The sequence below is a fragment of the Natrix helvetica genome (genome assembly GCF_964273705.1).
Source record: "Natrix helvetica genome assembly, chromosome: 1".
Lineage (NCBI taxonomy): Eukaryota > Metazoa > Chordata > Lepidosauria > Squamata > Natricidae > Natrix > Natrix helvetica.
The window spans coordinates 47,923,058-47,941,194 of NC_138548.1; the positions used below are offsets into that span (position 1 = coordinate 47,923,058).

At 39.1% G+C, this 18,137-nt stretch overlaps 1 protein-coding gene across 1 annotated transcript in view; it reads left to right on the forward strand.

The window, feature by feature from the left end:
• The window catches only part of EFCAB11 (EF-hand calcium binding domain 11), a 56,585-nt gene extending 40,628 nt beyond the window's left edge, over nt 1–15,957 (forward strand). Inside the window, exon 6 of the mRNA XM_081936935.1 lies at nt 15,588–15,957. Within this exon, the coding sequence (XP_081793061.1) occupies nt 15,588–15,681 (94 nt within the window). The 3' untranslated portion in view covers nt 15,682–15,957. The remainder of the gene's footprint in view (nt 1–15,587) is intronic.
• The last annotated feature ends 2,180 nt before the right edge of the window (nt 15,958–18,137 follow it).

An 18,137-nucleotide genomic window follows, 5' to 3' on the forward strand; every position in this document is an offset into this window, starting at 1 on the left:
CTGCTTTTATTTTTGTATCTGGTTTACATTGTTCATTCAGAAATGGTACTTGGCTTTGATTGTGAGGTTTAAAATGTTTTCAATCATGGATGAAAGTAAAATTGTAAAAAGAAACAGTAATGGAATAAATAAAATATAGACCGAAAGGTTATGTTTTCATTTAGTCACATACAGTTAGTTTGGTTTGTAATGTATCTTTTTTAAAATCCTGATGTGCATCAGGCATTTGTTTTCATTCTGTGGAAATATTGTTAGGGAAAAGATTGTGGTCATTGTCAAATTCAAAAGCGAAGCATTTTTTTAGTATTTGTGATATCATGAGAGTATTTTATTTATTTTATTATATTATTTATTGGATATCTTCCTTTGTATAAAAGGAAAGCTATTTAGAGAACCATCTGAGTTAAAAACTATTGTCATCAGTAGATGATACAAACTGACTACTATTTTGTATATTTGAATAAAACAAACTTGCTCCAGTCAAGATTAAAAAATGTGAAGAATGAAGGCCCACATCCGAAAAGTTGAGGCAAATTTAAATGGAAAATCACATAGAAAAAGACCTGTTCTAATGGATCAAGTAGTTAAAAACAGAGGCAGGAAGTTTGTGCTTCCAGATTTGTAAGATTGTTATCAGATTTCTCAGATAAAACAGATAGAAAACACAGTAAGATGAACATTATTGTAAGGCTACATTGACCAGACCTTGCAAGTCTGAAGGCAAAGAAACTTTTCTAAGTCTCTTTCTCTGACAATTATGCTATTGCCTCACTTGACTGATTATTTCTTAGGCAGTATCTCCTCTCTTTCTCCAAGGTCATTCATACATTCCATTACAAGTCAAAAGTTAGTAAATTTTAGAACATAATATTTCAGGAAATTGCTTTAATTGCTAATTAAAGAATAGAGAAATCATTTATGTCTTTTACCATTGTAAATAGGGAATCTGTAACCAACTGAATCATCATTTCAGAGATATTTCCTTGCCTAAACAAAGAAACACAGGGACGTGGTAGCTCAGTGGCTAAGACGCTGAGTTTGTCGATCAAAAAGGTTGGCAGTTCAGCGGTTTGAATCGCTAGTAATGCATAATGGAGTGAGCTCCCGTTACTTGTCCCAGCTTTTGCCAACCTAGCAGTTCGAAAGCACATAAAAAATACAAGTAGAAAAATAAGAACCATCTTTGGTGGAAAGGAAACAGTGTTCCGTGCACCTTCAGTGTTTAGTCATGCTGGCCACATTACCACGGAGATGTCTTCAGCAGCGCTGGCTCTTCGGCTTTGAAATTGAGATGAGCACCACCCTCTAGAGTTGGGAATGAGTAGCACATATGTGCGAGGGGAACCTTTCACTTTTTAAACAGAGAAACAGAATGACCAAGGCCATAAAAAAGCAGTGGGAGCAGGAGCAGCTTCCAACTTCTGACTTCCTGCTGGCTTGACTACAGCTAATTGTCTGTCAGCTAATGGTGGGACCAATCTACCCAACCTCCAGAGAGCTAGGGTGGGACCACTCTTCTTGTTCTCCAGTGGTCAGAGGAGGGATTGGTTTACTCACCCTCTTGATGGCCAAGGAGAGACAAATGTATTGAACCCTCCTGGTGGTAGTGCAGCAGCACTGAAGCAACCACAAATTTGACCAATTTGAATCCCACGAGAGTCTGGGTTGTCAGATTGTGGATGCATTCTGTAAGTTAGCCCATTTAAAGTACCTTGGTTCAAAAATTGTTGCCCTATGACGCAATAGACCGTCCAGGCAGAAAACCATATTTTTAATGTTGCCTTTTTATATTTATGTTGTATTTTTGCTGATAAATAAATAAAGGGAGACTAGTATAGATCTATTTCAAGCTATTTAGCTCTCATCAGGGTATGGCTAGCTGATGAGAGCTAAATAGCTTGAAATAAATCTATACTAGTGTCTCCCTTTATTTATTTATCACCACAAATACAACACACACACACACACACACACACAAATCTGAAATGCAAAGGACTTAATTTTTTATGAATGGCTGCTAGATTAGTAATAGCAAAATATTGGAAATATCTAGAAGGGACATATAAGAAAAATTGGTATGATAACGTATGGTCTAGTGTGATAATGGAAAAATTAACATATAAATTGAAAGATGAAGAAAATAAGGGAGAAAAATACTTTTTTCTGTATGGTATGATTTTATAAAATACTCTGATAATGACAATAATAATTAACCACCTATTTCTCTCACATTATGAGAAACTATGAAATATATAAATATTGTAAATTGAAAGTATGTCTGTATTATTACTGACTTATTCTTGCGTTGATGTTAAAATGTATTGAATTTGTGGAGGTTTTGTTTGTACAGTTATAAAATATTTCACATGGTTTTATATTAGCATAAAATTGCTGTAAATTTAATGTTTCACTTTATAAATTCTGTGTGTATGTGCGTGTTCTACTCAGCATCAATAGTAGGCATTTTCACAGGGAGTAAATATCTAGCAATGAGCAAGATATTCAGGTTTTAAACTGATATTCATAACTATTGGGGCAGTTTGTGATGAAAAAAAGATAATCATTGCCAATATCTTCCTGAAAAGTTGTATTTTTAAACAATCTAAATTTGTTTTAAATCAGTGTTTCTCAAACTTGGCGACTTTAAGTCCTGTGGACTTCAACTCCCAGAATTCCCCAGCCAGCTATGCTGGCTGGGGGATTCTGGGAGTTGAAGTCCACAGGACTTAAAGTCGCCAAGTTTGAGAAACACTGTTTTAAATAATAGCAGTTGAATGAAAGATAGGATATATTGTATATACATAAACATTCTTAGTTAAGGTTTACACTTTCTAGTTTCTCATAATAAAATCCCGGCCAGTTTCACTGAAAGAAATTTGTTCTTTCAAATGGTTTAACTGAAACCAAGCAAAAATAAACTTATACATTCACAAATAGCTAATTCATGTAGGATAAAGACACTATCAAAAATCATAGAATCATAGGGTTGGAAAGGATTGTCCAATCCTGGGCCCTGTGCAGGAGTCCTCATATCATCTCAGAAAAAATAATTGTCTATTTTTTTTTTCTTGAAAACCTCCAGCAATAAAGCACCCAGAACTCTGGGAATCTCACTGTTAAGAAATTCCTCCTTATTTCCAAGTTGGACCTTCCTCAGATAAGCTTCCAGTTATTGCTTCTTATTCTACCCTCAGGTATTATGGAGAATAAATCCATGCCTTCTTCTCTGGAACAGCCCTTCAAATATTGGAAGACTGCTATCATGTCTTCCCTCAGTTGCTCCTCTCTGCACTCTGTGCATACGCGTATGAACCCCTGCACCCCATTTTGTGCCTAGCAGGCCTCCCTGAAGCCTATTGGGACCAAAAACAGGGCACTGGGGGGAACTCCCCCATGCTCCCCTCTCCAACCCCCGCACATGCATGTGAATCCCGCGCATGCACGGCAGAGACCCAAAAATCAAATGGCCGATGGGTGGCAGACATTCATACATGGTGGAGCTGAGCTGGGCAATGGCTCGCATGCCAGCATCGAGGGCTCCACATGCCACCTGTGGCACACATGCCATAGGTTCGCCATCAGGGTTCTAGGTCATCAGCATCATTTTGTATTATAGTGACCAGAACTGGATACAGTATTCCAAATGTAAACTCAGTAGTGCAGTATAGAGCACTGCTATCACTTACCTTAATTTTGATATTATCCTTGGGTTGATGCAGCCCGTAGTCTGCTAAGACTGTTTTGTAAAGCTGAATATTTCAATGAGCACAACTACAAAGAAGTATCCAGAGAAATCCTAACTCTTATTAAGTGATTTAGAGTTTTGTGAGAGGGTGCCCAGAATATCCATTCCTTTCTAATAAAATTAATGGAATTTGAAAAAGCTTGGGCGTATATGCTTTTTTTTTTTAATAGAGCAAAAGCATCCATAAATTTGTATTTGTCTCTATTAGTGCTGTATTGAGAACAAAGCTGACATAATTTAATCAGTAGTTAAGCAGATGTTGAAAGTGTAGATTAATATAGTACAATTTCTGTTTTCTGATTTGTAGCTTTGTGGCACATTTTTCTATTAATAAACATTAGAGCACATCAGTGTTTTTATGCATATTTTATGCAATTGCATATGCTGAATATAAAGTTCTGTTGCTCCATCTGTTCTTACTAAGAGGGCAGCTATGATAGCAATCTATATCTATCTAGCTGTTTGAAATCTTTTAAATGAGTTTTTATACCTCAACAGATAAGGGGGAATCACTCATTGAGGGAAGGAAATAATATATTCTAGGTGTGAACATATCTAGTTTGACCTCCTAAGTCTGTGATGACGAACCTATGGCACGCATGCTGGAAGTGGTATGCAGAGCCATCTTTCTGGGCACACCAGCCATTGCCTGTTGCTCTTCTTCATCTGGTCTTCATGTATGCATGTGCACCAGAAACTGGAAGACTAGGTGACCGGCGCACATGTGCATGCCAGAAACTGGAAGTTCAGCTTCCCAGTGCGCACATGCGCACCAGGGAACTGCTCTTCCAATTTCTGGTGCTCCCCTGCGTGCATGGCCCATTCCCGTTTCGGTACTCGGTGCTGAAAAGGTTCGCCAATACTGTCCTAAGTATTGGTTTTTGTTAATGACTATAAATGTGTCATGGTCCAGTGGTGAAATTCAATTTTTTTACTACTGGTTTTGTGGGCGTGGCTTGGTGGTGGGTCCTGTGACTGAGTGGGCATGGCCAACTTGATGTCATGCATGGCCACGCCCACACAGTCACATGCCCCCACCACCAAACTACGCCCACAGAACCCGGTAGGAAAAAATATGTATATGAGTCCATTCATAGCAGAGCTACTGCTCCCTTTATGGTTGTCCCTCCCTCTCGGGGAGTATCTTAAAGGGACAGGCTGCAGCTATGCTGACTGGAGAATTATGGGAGTTGAAGTCCACAAGTCTTAAAGTTGCCAAGTTTGGGGACCCCTGGTTTAAAGCAATAATTTAGTGTAAATAGTATCACTTCCACAAGAGTAGTTGATTTTATAAATATTTTTAACATTGGAAGACGTGGAAACCAGGATGCAAGAAAATTGAGTATAGTAATTCCGTTCTGCTTTGAATATCTTCAAGATAATATAATGCAGAGATTTCAAACTGGCAGCCTGTGGGCTGGATGCGTCAATGCAGGCCTATCCCATCTCAGGTCCGCAAAGTCAAAAAATGTCGCAATACGTGACACAATTGAGTTTGACACCTGTGATGTAATGGCAAGATTGCCTTTACAATAATCAGAGAACCATATCATCTTATCATTTTGGAGTTAAGATGGTCCTCCAGTACATTCTTACAAGGGAAGAGTACATGTAGAAATGCATATTGCTAAGTGGTCTAGGTCTTTGATTACATCGGATGAAAAAGTGCTGGATATGTACATGAAGCAAACCATTGCTTTGTTCAATGACTGTGGATTCGCTTAACAACCACCCTATGACCACCACAAAAGTTGTAAAATTGGATTGGGCTTTATGACACATGACTGTTATGGGCAGGCTCCATTAATGTCATAGGTTGAAGTCTACCTGTAATTTAATAGAAGACTTATATGCATATGCATATACTTATATGTATATGAGTCCATTCACAACTGTTATATGAGTATCCCAACTGTCAATGAGACGAGTTTTCTTACTACCTTGTTTTTATTTAAAATGATGCCCCCCAAATAATAAACTATTGCTTTCATTAATCACATTTTTTCAATATGGATCCTATTACATAAAAGAAATAAAGAATTTCCAATAAAAAGTAGCCACTTCTATTTAATCTTTGAACCCTTTTCTTCAGTACAATATATTGCCTTTCTTATTTAATCCCATCACTTTAAATTAGTTTGCCATTGAAAAACTGGAGAGCACTTCAGACAATTTTAGAGAGTACATATCTACAGATCTTGATGATACCATTGCAACTAAAATGCTTCCTTGATAGTTTCGTTTCTCAAAATAACTGGTTTGATTGTCATTATGTCTGTACTACATTATTCTAAAAACCATAACACTCTTTTCTGTAGCTGTTCCACGTTTGTTAAGTATTTATTTAGTTTTCTTTACATGCATTTTTAAAAGTGAAATTAATACTCATGCATCTGAGTAAATTGCAGAGCACTGCAGGAAGCTCATCAACAAAGGTACAAGTATTAGAAATAAATAGCAGTGGATAATTTATTAGGCAAAAAGACAGATTACTGAAAAAGCTGTCAATCCTTGAGACATCAGTTGGTGGGTCATTTCATCCCCAGGCATCACTCTTCGTACAAAGTGTACAGTCAGTTTGACAATTTAGCAGTCCTGCAATACTAGCTTCCACTTTAAACTTATAAAAAGATGCATTTTATTCTCCCTCCCTCCCCCACTCTCTCTCCCCCTCCCTCCCTCTCTCTCCTCTTTCTCTTTCTTATATATATATGTGTATGTGTATACACAGAACACACACACGCACACACATAGTGGCCCTGCTGGCATATGGTTAATGAAGTATTGCACACTAACTATCCACAGCCTACAGTTCGATCCTGACAGATCACAAGGTTGACTCAGCCTTCCATCCTTCTTAGGTCAGTAAAGCGAGGACATGATTATTGGGGGCAATGACATTGAAACCTCTCAGTATTGTAAAGCATTGTAGAGTAATATATTAGTCTATTACTATATGTCTTGTCATAAATATTATTATAAAATTACAAGCTGGTATTTCCCCCAACTTCTATTTAGTGTTAAACATTGTTATACTAACAACTCCCATAATCCCGGTATTAAAATCATCTTCTATGGCATTCTTCTCTTCTGCCTGGCTTTCATTCTCTTCCTGGCATGCTTAAAAGGCTTAAACAAAGGATAAAGCATGAGGGTGGTTGCTGAATGACAATAAATATCTGACAACATACATTCTCCAAAAAGAAACATTACTACTTAAATTATATAATAGTTATTGTGGCATGCCATCCGAATCCAATGTCTGGAACCCGCACTGTATATTCGGATATTAACACAATTGAGTGAGTCCAGAGTCACAAAGGAGAAGAGTCCTCCACTCCACTGCTCGCACAGAATACCTTATACCACCAGACTTGGAATTTTGAGCTTAGACACCTTAGAACTACACCGCCTTTGGTCTGACCTAAGCGTAGTTCATAAAATTATTTACTACAATGTTCTACCTGTAATGACTATTTCAGCTTCAAACACAACAATACACGAGCACACAATAGATACAAATTTAAGCTAAACCATACCAAACTCGATTGCAGAAAATACGACTTCAGCAACAGAGTGGTCAATGCCTGGAATGCTTTACCTGACTCAGTGCTTTCTTCCCCAAACCCCCACAATTTTAACCTTAGACTGTCTACTGTTGACCTCATCCCATTCCTAAGGGGTCTGTAAGGGGCCTGCATAAGCGCACCAATGTGTCTCTCATCTCTGCCCTAACATTTATTCGTATCCATAATCTTGTATTTACTTATATCTATTATCTTATACACGCTTGACAAAACAAACAAACAAATAAGAATTCTGATATTGTTGGCATTGAACTTTTTAACCTTCAGGCAGTGGTTTAAGATTTATCCTGCTTTGTAGGCACTCATTGAAGTGGTGCACCTACATATCTGGCATTATTTTCCCCTATCTCAAAAGCTTTTAAGCCGTGTATTTTATTTTTAGAAGCTTTTATTGAATTATTTATGTAATTCAATATTAATTGATGGTTTTTAAAGATTATCATAAACTGCTTTTAATTGTTCCCATTTGGGATCTGCTTTTCAATGTAACGGGATAACTGGTACAGGGCTTTCTAAATAAATAATAAAAGAAATAATACATAGCTATAGGAGGCATTGTCAGTAAAAGAGGCAGGAGAGTGTGGGAATAAGTGTGCAGAAAACAAAACATGACCGGAGAGCCCTGTGGGTTCCTATGATTTGTTATAAATTCATTACCACTTCAGTTCTTGTTTATACTTTTATTGAGAATATTAAAGTAAGCAAGAATGGCTTTGCACTCTTAGTTATTTGCATTGCATTCTGTTCTAAGTTCTTCCTTTTTGCCTTACGTATTTAAACAAAGTATTTGCCTTTTAAATAGCAGAGTGAAAAGGTTTTTTTTCTTTAATCAAGATTTTAGCCCAAAGCATCTCTCTCCTCTCTCTTCTCTCTTTCTTTCTCTCTCCTCAGAGAAAGTGGTCTCAAAACTACCTAGGTCAGCGATGGCGAACCTTTTTTGGCTCGCGTGCCACAAGTGGGGGGAGCGCAGGGGGGTCGTGTGCGGGCGTGCCGCACCCATAATGCAATGCACGACCCCCCCAGTGCGCATGCGTGCACAACGCGTGACCCACCCATTTTTAAATGCTTTTTTCGCCCTCCCCAGGCTCCAGAGGCTTTACAGGAGCCTGGGGAGGGCGAAAAGAGCCTCCCCCGCCCCCCCCAGGCCCTCCACGTAATGGGTTGTTTTAAGCATTCCGAAGGCTTCAGGGAAGCCTCCGGAGGGCCTCCGGGGGAGCGGGGGAGGCTCTTTTTGCCCTCTCCAGGCTCCTATAATGCCTCTGGAGCCTGGGGAGAGCAAAAAATGGCTTTTAAAAAGGTGAACTTAGCTGGCCAGCACACGCATGCGCGCTGGCCAGCTGACAGGGCAGTGCCTTGTGTGCCCTGACAAATGGCTCCGCGTGCCACAGGTGGCACGCGTGCCATAGGTTCGCCATCACTGACCTAGGTCCTGACATTTAAATGTGACAATCAGCACCTTAAATTGTACTGGGAAACCAATTGGAAACCAGTATAACTCCCAAAGTAGTAGTGTTATGTGGGTGATATGTCTGTTAGTACTCACGCAACTGCATTGAGGATCAGCTGTATCTTCTGAAGGAAATTTAAGGGCAGCCCCATATAGAATGAGTTAGCATAAAGTGACAAAGGCATGAGCGGCTGTCAAAAGAGCCTGTTGGATTAGAAATGGCCCACAATAGATATCTACAAAACTAAAAGAGCTCTCCTGGCCATAATCTTGATTTGCTTTTCTAGCAGAAGCTTGAATCCAAGAGAGATCCCAGATTGTAATCCTTCTTTGCGTAGTGAAAATTAATTATATCTAGTGGTTGAATTTCATTAATGATGAAGTTCAGTTTTACTAATGGTGAAATCTAATGGAAAATATTGGCTTCTGCACCCATACTCCCTTTCTTTTTCTGGCATTGAGTCTAAATCTGTTTTAATTCATCTAGATCCTTGCAAGTTTCAGGGAGTACAATTGAACTTCATCTATTATTTACACTGACCACCAGTTTGTCTTGACTACATGTTCCAAAGGCCAAATAGACTCTCGATAGAATTGTCTGCTAATGCCTTGGAAAACTCTCTTCAGAAGTTAAGCAAATCTATCAGGTTTCTGGGTAGATCAGAAGAAAGGGTCCATCTTTCCTGTGTATGTGAAAAACATGAGTTTTCCTGAAAATTATAGGAACCTCTACAGCTCCACCAAGGAATGGAAAACAGTAATAATATTGAAATATGGCAAGCCATTAGTTGAGTGTCCCTCATTAATCAACACTATTGTAATATTTATTTTATTCTTTGCTGATAGTTCAAAGGGATAATCAATGTTTGCTGATGATATAATAATAATAGCCAGCAAAATGTACCTTTATCAAGCAAAAAAAGGATTGTACATTTATCAGCCTTTTCATCTGGTTGAAAAGAGCAGTGGAAATAGATTAGATGACCTTTTAAAATTCTCTTCTTCCCTAACATTCCATGAAAAAGTTGTATTATAATGCCAAATGGCACAATGTAATTTCACAATACTGCTACCTATAGAAACAAAGGAAATACTTTAATTTTTACCCATGGACTAATATTGTTAGTTAGAAATCCCAGAGAAGTCAACGTGTTGCGTAGCATAAGATGACATCAGCCATTTGTCTGTATCATGTCAAAAGGCAGTCTCGGCTCAGAGGTTTGTCATAGCCAGTGGGTATCTCTAGTCTAGACCATCTTTTCACTGATCTAATAGCATAATTCTTGCAATATTTTAATCTGCCTGAATGTAGTACAATATGTGACTGCTGCTTCATGGATATACTTGCAATCATGGCATGACTGACAAAAGGGATGAAAGTAATTTTCTTCTGTTTTCAACTAACCATGATTTTTTAAATATGGAAATAAGGTCAAACTGTGATATGTTTGCCATGTTTTATCCAAACAATCCCATTTCAAACTGTGGTTTATAATTTTGGCTTATTTAATTAATAATTGAGATTCTGAAGAGAAGAAGATGCTTCCTGTAGGTATGACTTAAGAACATGATATGAAGGAAGAGCTGACTCATGCGTCTTATTTGTTTGTTTTGATAATTGTCTATGCTATTCTCCTACCCAAAGAATAACGAGACAATAAAAAACCCAACCAAAAATTTAAAAAGCGTGATTTTAAAAAGCTATCAAATAAGTATAAATAAAATGTTTCATTATATACATTAATAAGACAGATTAAGAACCATAATATTATTAGAGAGAGAAGGCTGCAGTTTAAATAAATAAAGTTTAGTCTTTGATAAACAGGCCCATGAAGATGCAGATCAAACTGTTTTGGGGAGAAAATTCCAGAGCCATCTGGGGCATCCATTGTCTTGGCAGCTTCCCTCAGGGATGTCCCACACAGCAGTGCTTTGAATTCAACTTGGAAATCTACTGGGGACTAATCCAGGATGAGTGTCAGATGCTCTCTCCTGGAAGCACCTGGCCTGATCATTGTAATATGGACCTTTTCTAATGTTTGCATTTCCTTCAGGAGCCTCCATAGTAAGATTATAATTATCAAAGAGGAAGAAACCAACATGTGAGAAATGGAAGCCAAATGAGACCTCTCTAAAAGAATTGCTAGATCAGTGGCTGAGACTCTGAGCTTGTTGATCAGAAAGGTTGGCAGTTTAGTGGCTCGAATCCCTAATGCCGCTTAACGGAGTGAGCACCCATTACTTGTCTCAGCTTCTGTCAACCTAGTAGTTCAAAAGCATGTAAAAATGCAAGTAGAAAAAAAGGAACAACCTTTGGTAGGAGGGTAACAGCGTTCCGTGCGCCTTGGGTGTTTAGTCATGCCAGCCACATGACCATGGAGACGTCTTTGGACAGCGCTGTCTCTTCGGCTTTGAAACGGAGATGAGCACTGCCTCCTAGAGTCGGGAACAACTAGCACATATGTGCGAGGGGAACCTTTATACCATTAAAAGTAACCATTCCCCTACTACTATGCTGGCCTAGCAATGCAAAAACAGAACCAGACAAAATCAGAATCACCCTCAAATTTGAAACGTATCTTTTTAGGGAAAACATGTTCTCCTCTGAAATATTCTCCCAACCACTAAACCTTCTGACCTGTCGGAATTCAGCTTTAATTCTTTCTTTAAACCTCAGCTTTAATTTCACCAATGTCAGCCCTTCAAGGCAGGCCAAGTCAGGAAATAGACGTCGCAAGAAATATGTCTACTTTATCAACATATATTATAATAACAGAATCTTGAAAGCCTGACAGCATTTTCTGTCCTTCCTCTTTATACCAAAGAGAGTAAAAGCAGTGAACACAATCTTGAATTTCTTTCTCAACTTTCCTGTTTTACCAGGCTAGGCTCATATTCTACTAACAGCTACATATTTTCCCCAAGTTAATTTCTGCACTCCTCTTATATCAAGCCCATTATTCAGTCCAAGCAGGAATAAACTGAGGAGCTTGGCACAATCGGTGATGATTTGTCATCAGTATTAACATCCAGTGTCTTCGTACAAATGTTAAATAGAATGGGAATCACAATTAGTAGGAAATACAAGTTTTATGATCATTATATTACACTATAGAGCAGGGCTGTCAAACTCTTGGCCTGTGGGCCAGGTGCATCATGCACTGGCCACACCCATGCCCGGTTTTGCAAAGGGGAAAAAAAATCTCGATACGTCATGTGACACTGCATCCTACTGCTAGTAGGGCTAATTTCACCAACACATAGCAACCCTGAGATGCACTGGTGTCTGTTCTGTCCAGTGAATGAAGACAACCAAAATTATGGTGGAAAGCTGAATATGTTCCCTACTATACAGACCAGCTGCAACTGTGCAGAGAGGAAATTATAGTTTGAATTTTCCAGTTTCTCCAAATAGGGCTGGGGAAGATTCATGCTTAACATTGCTTTCATCTGACAATACTGGGCTTGGTAACCAATGATCTGACTTGGTGGTAGACACATTCTGTGATTCAATCTGTATGTATAAGTACTCTTGTTCTGTTTGTGCCAATTCCTGTCACCTGACTCAGATTCCCAGGTATCAGTGAATTATCCAGTAGATCAGCAGCTGAAGAAATGTCTTGAATATCCAAAATGTTATCTGGAAATAGAGCACTGAGAACCGAGTGAGAGAATGTGTTGCATTAGAAAGGGGGTTATTAATTGGAGGGGGCACAATTGCAACATTTATAATATATGCATTTTAATTAATCAAGAAACTGGAGAGCGTACCAAAAGGAATTCTTTATGCTGTTTAGACAATACAGTGAGATTTTAAAATTCCAGTTGGAGCAGTGGCTTTATGCAGCCAGGGAGGGTGGGATGCTTTAATTACCTAATATAATAAGAGAGTAATTTATATTCTGCATTGAATTAAGTTGTGTACTAATTACATCTACCATTCTAGTAAAAGATTAGCCTTAGGTGCCGAATGCCACAAAATAAATAGTTTTAAAAATTATTAGGAAAATTTGATGAATAATAAACAGCAGTTATTCTAGTCTATTGATTTGTATTTACTGAATCAAAGAGATAAATATTTTTCCTACTTCAAGGATACGTTGAAATGAAACATGTCATTTTCATCATAGTTATTCATTTGAACTAGATAATACTTGAAAACTCACACATTCAGATTATTTATTTATTTATATTTTATTCAATTTATCTGGCTGTTCGTTTGAAGCACATACTCTGGTTGATTAATAGAGTTACAAACATCAGCATAATAATTCAGAATGAAAAATAAAGATACACAGAAACAACAAAATAATTGGTTTCACAAACAGTCAGCAATGAGCAAAGTAGAGCAGCTTACAAGGTGAACAGTTGTCATTGTTAATTCTTGAAGATACGTTCTAATGATGCATTATTGCATTTAACAGTATTATGTAACCTGTGCTAAATCAATGCAAAATTCCATCTAGTCCTGCATTATGTTTCTAATAATTAGCAAGACATAGGCTTAGCAGCACTTTGCCATGTTAGAGATAATATAAAAACCATAACTACAGATAGCTATTTGTAGTTTGCTCTTATGTGAATTTACCTAATGGTTGGGGAATGAGGCTTCCAGAGCACTATGAGAATGAGCTCCATTCTTGTGATCCTTTAGAAACCTCATCCCCCAAACTGTATGATTTCGCAGATACTGAATTGAATTGAATTGAATTTATTAGATTTGTTAGCCGCTCCCTCTCCACGAAGGGACTCGGGGCGGCGTACAATAAATAAAAACACATGTTATACAATTAAAACATTTCACGGAGGAGGTGTCAAAATCGCATAGTACAATACATAGGAATAGTCATAATAAAATTAAAATTAAAATACCCCAATATAAAATTACAAATTTAAAAGATTGCCAGGAGGATAAAGATGGAACTATAATTGAGCCAGGCCGGCTAGTTGAAAAAGGTGGGTCTTGAGTTTTGAACGGAAGGAGCGGAGGTCGGTAGTAATCCTAATGTCGGGGGGGAGGTCATTCCAGAGGGCTGGGCCCATCACAGAGAAGGCCCTGCTCCTGGGTGCCGCCCTCTGGCACTGCTTATTGGACAGCATCCGGAGAAGTCCCTCTCTGTGAGAGCGAATTGGTCGTAGGGATGTATGGGGCAGGATGCGATCCCGCAAGTAGCTAGGTCCTGTGCCATGGAGCGCTTTGAAGATGGTAATCAACACCTTGAAACGCACCCGATAGACCACAGGGAGCCAGTGCAGCTCGCGCAGGAGAGGTGTTATATGGGAGTATCTAGTACTCCCCATAATCACCCGCGTGGCCGCATTCTGGACCAACTGTAGTCTTCGGGTGCATCTCAATGGGAGCCCCATGTAGAGAGCATTGCAGTAGTCTAGGCGGGAGAGCATTGCAGTAGTCCAGCGCATGAGTGACTGTGCGAAGGGCATCCCGGTCCAATAGGGGGCACATTTGGCGCACCAGGCGAACCTGGTGGAATGCCCCCCTTGCCACGGCTGCCACATGGTCATCCATGGACAGCCGGGCATCCAGGAGGACGCCCAAATTGCGTGCCCGCTCCATGGGGGCCAGTTGCTCGCCCCCAATGGCCAGAGATGGAATCATCTGGTTGAACCGGGGGGCCGGAAGCCACAGCCACTCCGTCTTGGAGGGGTTGAGCTTGAGTCTGTTGTCACCCATCCAGACCCGTACGGCTTCCAAACACCGGGACATCATTTCGACGGCCCCGATTGGCCTAAGATTGTTGGCCAAGCAGGAACAAAAATAGCCAGAGAAATGATTGAAGCTTGGGAAATGTGCCCCTTGTCAGTCAATAGGAGTGCTGATTTACCACCAGTTTCCTGGGTACTTAGGAGTGGAGGGCAGGGTGCACAAGAAAACAACAACTAATGAGTTAATAGCTGGCCATCAACACCCTTATTAACAACTAAAAGCCACACACAACCAGGCACCATATAAATACAATGCTTAGAACTTTCACGGATTCCAAAGAAAAACAATTACCAACCTAATCCAAAGGGAGACGACCCCCCCCCCAAGAACTGAGACACAGAACAGGACAACAGCATCGCCCTCCTCCCTTACATCAAAGGCACCACAGATAAAATCAGCAAAATTCTCCACAAGCACAATATCAAGACAGCCTTCAGCACTGACCAAAAAATAGCCAACATCTTAAGAAACCCCAAAGACAAGATCCAGCTAGAAAACCAAGGAGTCTACGAAATACCATGCAAAATCTGCCCTGCCACATACATTGGACAAACTAATAGGAGAATAAATGCACGCATCGCAGAACACCCCCACAACATGAATAAACGTGATGACCTCGCCAAAACATTGCCAAGACAATCTCAATCTTACATGGGAAAAGACCCGAATACAACAAGACACACCCGTGAAAATCTACGAATATATATATATGATATATATTATACCAGCATATATTATATATATGGCAGGTTTTTTAAAAAAAAATCTTTAAAAATCCCTAAAGGAGCTTCCAAAGGCTTCATGAACAGTCTTTACTTTCAGATATCCAGTTTTTTTTAATATTTCTCTATAATTAACTAGCTATATACTGTACGAAGAGCTACATTTAAAAGTTGCAAATGTATGCACTGTTCTGAGTTTAGATAATATATTCATTACCTGAGCATTTTGACAATTTGTAGTGCTGGCCTTAGATATTTGTCAATTAGATATTAGTTTTTACCTTACAGAATCACATACTTTCATGCTATAAAATATAGAATGATTTCATTAATTAAAGTATCAAATGTTTTTCTTTTATAGGGAGGTTGATCAGGATTCTGATGGCTTTATTAGCTTCAATGAATTTGAATCAGCGATGAAGTATGGAGAAGAAAATTTGTCTCACCTTACCTGAAGTGCAATTTGTTAGAAATTTGCAAAAGAACTACCGTTTCCAAAAGCTGCAAACATTTTTTCTTCACGTTAGCAAATCTACACAGAATCTGAGGAAACAAAGAAATCTTGTTCAAACTTCCATGACATGTATTGATGCTCTTTAATTATTTTTGAAATTTTGGTTTCTCTTCCTCAATGTTTATGCAAAATTAATTAATATAGCTGATGAACTGTATGAACATGGAAAAGAAAAAAAAACAGTGAAAGATGACAATTAAATGAAAAATCCACTTTGTTTGAACACTTCATTCCCAAAGTTCAGTTATTTCTTTATAGGCTGACCACAATTTGGACAAACTAAATCCAGTTTTCCTATTCTGAGTTCAGTTAATCTGGAAGTGGGATTGGTTCTAGGTGTTTTGTAAAAAGAAAACAATGGGATTCAGAACGGAGTTCTTGCCTGCAAAATCTGGACAACCAGTAGGATAATAGCAAAGAGATAAGAAAGTTCTTAGCTACTTGCTATCTACTGGTCATCCAGATTTTGCAGTCCAGATTTGGTAATCTTAGCTATAGCCCCATGATGGCAACCTATGGCACACATGCCAGAGGTGGCATGCAGAGCTTTCTCTGTGGGTATGTGCGCTGCTCTTCTGGGTTCTGTTACACGCATGCGTGCTAGACAGCTAGTCTGGTGCGTATGCATGCCGGACCAGCTGCTGTCTTAAGGGTTCCGGTGTTCTGACGTGCGCGATCCAGTTTCGGCACTCAGTACCGAAAAGGTTAGCCATCACTGCAATAGCCTCTCAGAAGCAACTGTTTGATTTGGGCCATTGCTATTTTAATTGAAAGAAATATAAGGAGAAACTGCTTGGCAATCAATATGTGGGTGGGTGGATGGGTTGGTTGGTTGGTTGATTTTTATATTCCACAAGACAACCCTTTCGATCATAATACAATAATTACCTTTTCTGTGGCTGGGGATTTGACTTGAATTGCTAAAAGAACTGCAACAAGTGAAAAAAAGAACCTACCTCAACCATGCCTATAAGTCTAATGCACTATGGGCTGAATCAACATTGCATAACAGTATGAAAAAAATCCCCTGTCCATGAATAACCCTGCATTTAGCAGGCCACCTAATGCAAATATTTGTATCTTTAAACATACTCTGAATTTTCCACAGACAAAAGGACACAACACACAAAGTGTGTTGAATAAACAACAGCCCTGAAGGCAATACCTCCAAGAATCAATGAATGCAAAACAGCCACCAGCAAGAAATACCTTGGATATTATAGTAGTGACTGCTTGCTGAATGTAGCTGTGCATGTACACTCTGTGGATGCTCTTGGCAGTTACTGTTTGAGGACACTTGCTGTGTTTAAATCTCAACATTAGAAATCAATGGTATGCATACTGTATATTATGCACTTTGAACAATGCACATATACTGAGTGCATTATGCACTTTGAACAACCTGAAACTACCGCTAGAACTTTTTTGTATTTGCATCATTTGTGTGAATATAGGCACGGTAGAACTGCATCAGCAGAAACATATTTAATGTTCCTTCCAGCACTTGCTTTCCTTTTGAAGGTCACATATTAATCTTCCCACCCAAAATCAGTCTCTGCACATGAATTCACACATACCCTCTCCAGCAGTAGCTTATTTCTCAAGCAAGCAGGCAACTGGGCAATGGAAGGCTGGTTCCCTCTTCCTGGCTATATGGACTGCTGTTGGATAGATGACTTCATGCTGCATGTAGATATGTCATATGAGTGCATGTAACTTCAGAGCCTGCACACCCTGTTTGACTCAGCATGAATTAGCAGTTTAACTGCCAGGGTCCCGCATCTTGGGAAGTGATAGTGATAGGGAGATTAGTACACTCTCTACCTGGACCGAACCAAATGTCTGAGGGGATGTGAAGATCAGTGATGTCAGGACCTGTAATTCTCACTTCTTACTACTTCTGCTGAAGGTAATGCGTCAGAAGATAATCATCAAGGAAACTATGTGGAGGAAGTTTCAAAATTCAGCTAGTCATTTATTTATTTATTTATTTATTTATTTATTTATTTATTTATTTATTTATTTATTTATTTATTTATTTGTGGCTCATATCGCCATGAGATGACTCCAAAGCCATCATCTGCATGATAGTGCTGATTGTGTCTGATGCCTCTGGATCACATGCTGCTTGCTGACTGACAACTGATTTAACAACTGCACAAGGATTTTGCTGTGCTTGAGAGCAGATACCAGTTTCCTAGTGCTTCCCCTGATGGGAAGGATACCTGAAGGATGCCAGAAATAGTGTTTAAACATTTCCAAGGTTGAAAGATGCCAGGAGTCATTCCTGCTGCTCACCTGGGACTTAGAATAGATGGAAACAGTGTAGCTTCACCTGCAAGATTGAAAATACCCTGTTGCTCTTGTGTCTATACTACGCTGATGCCTCTGGGTGCT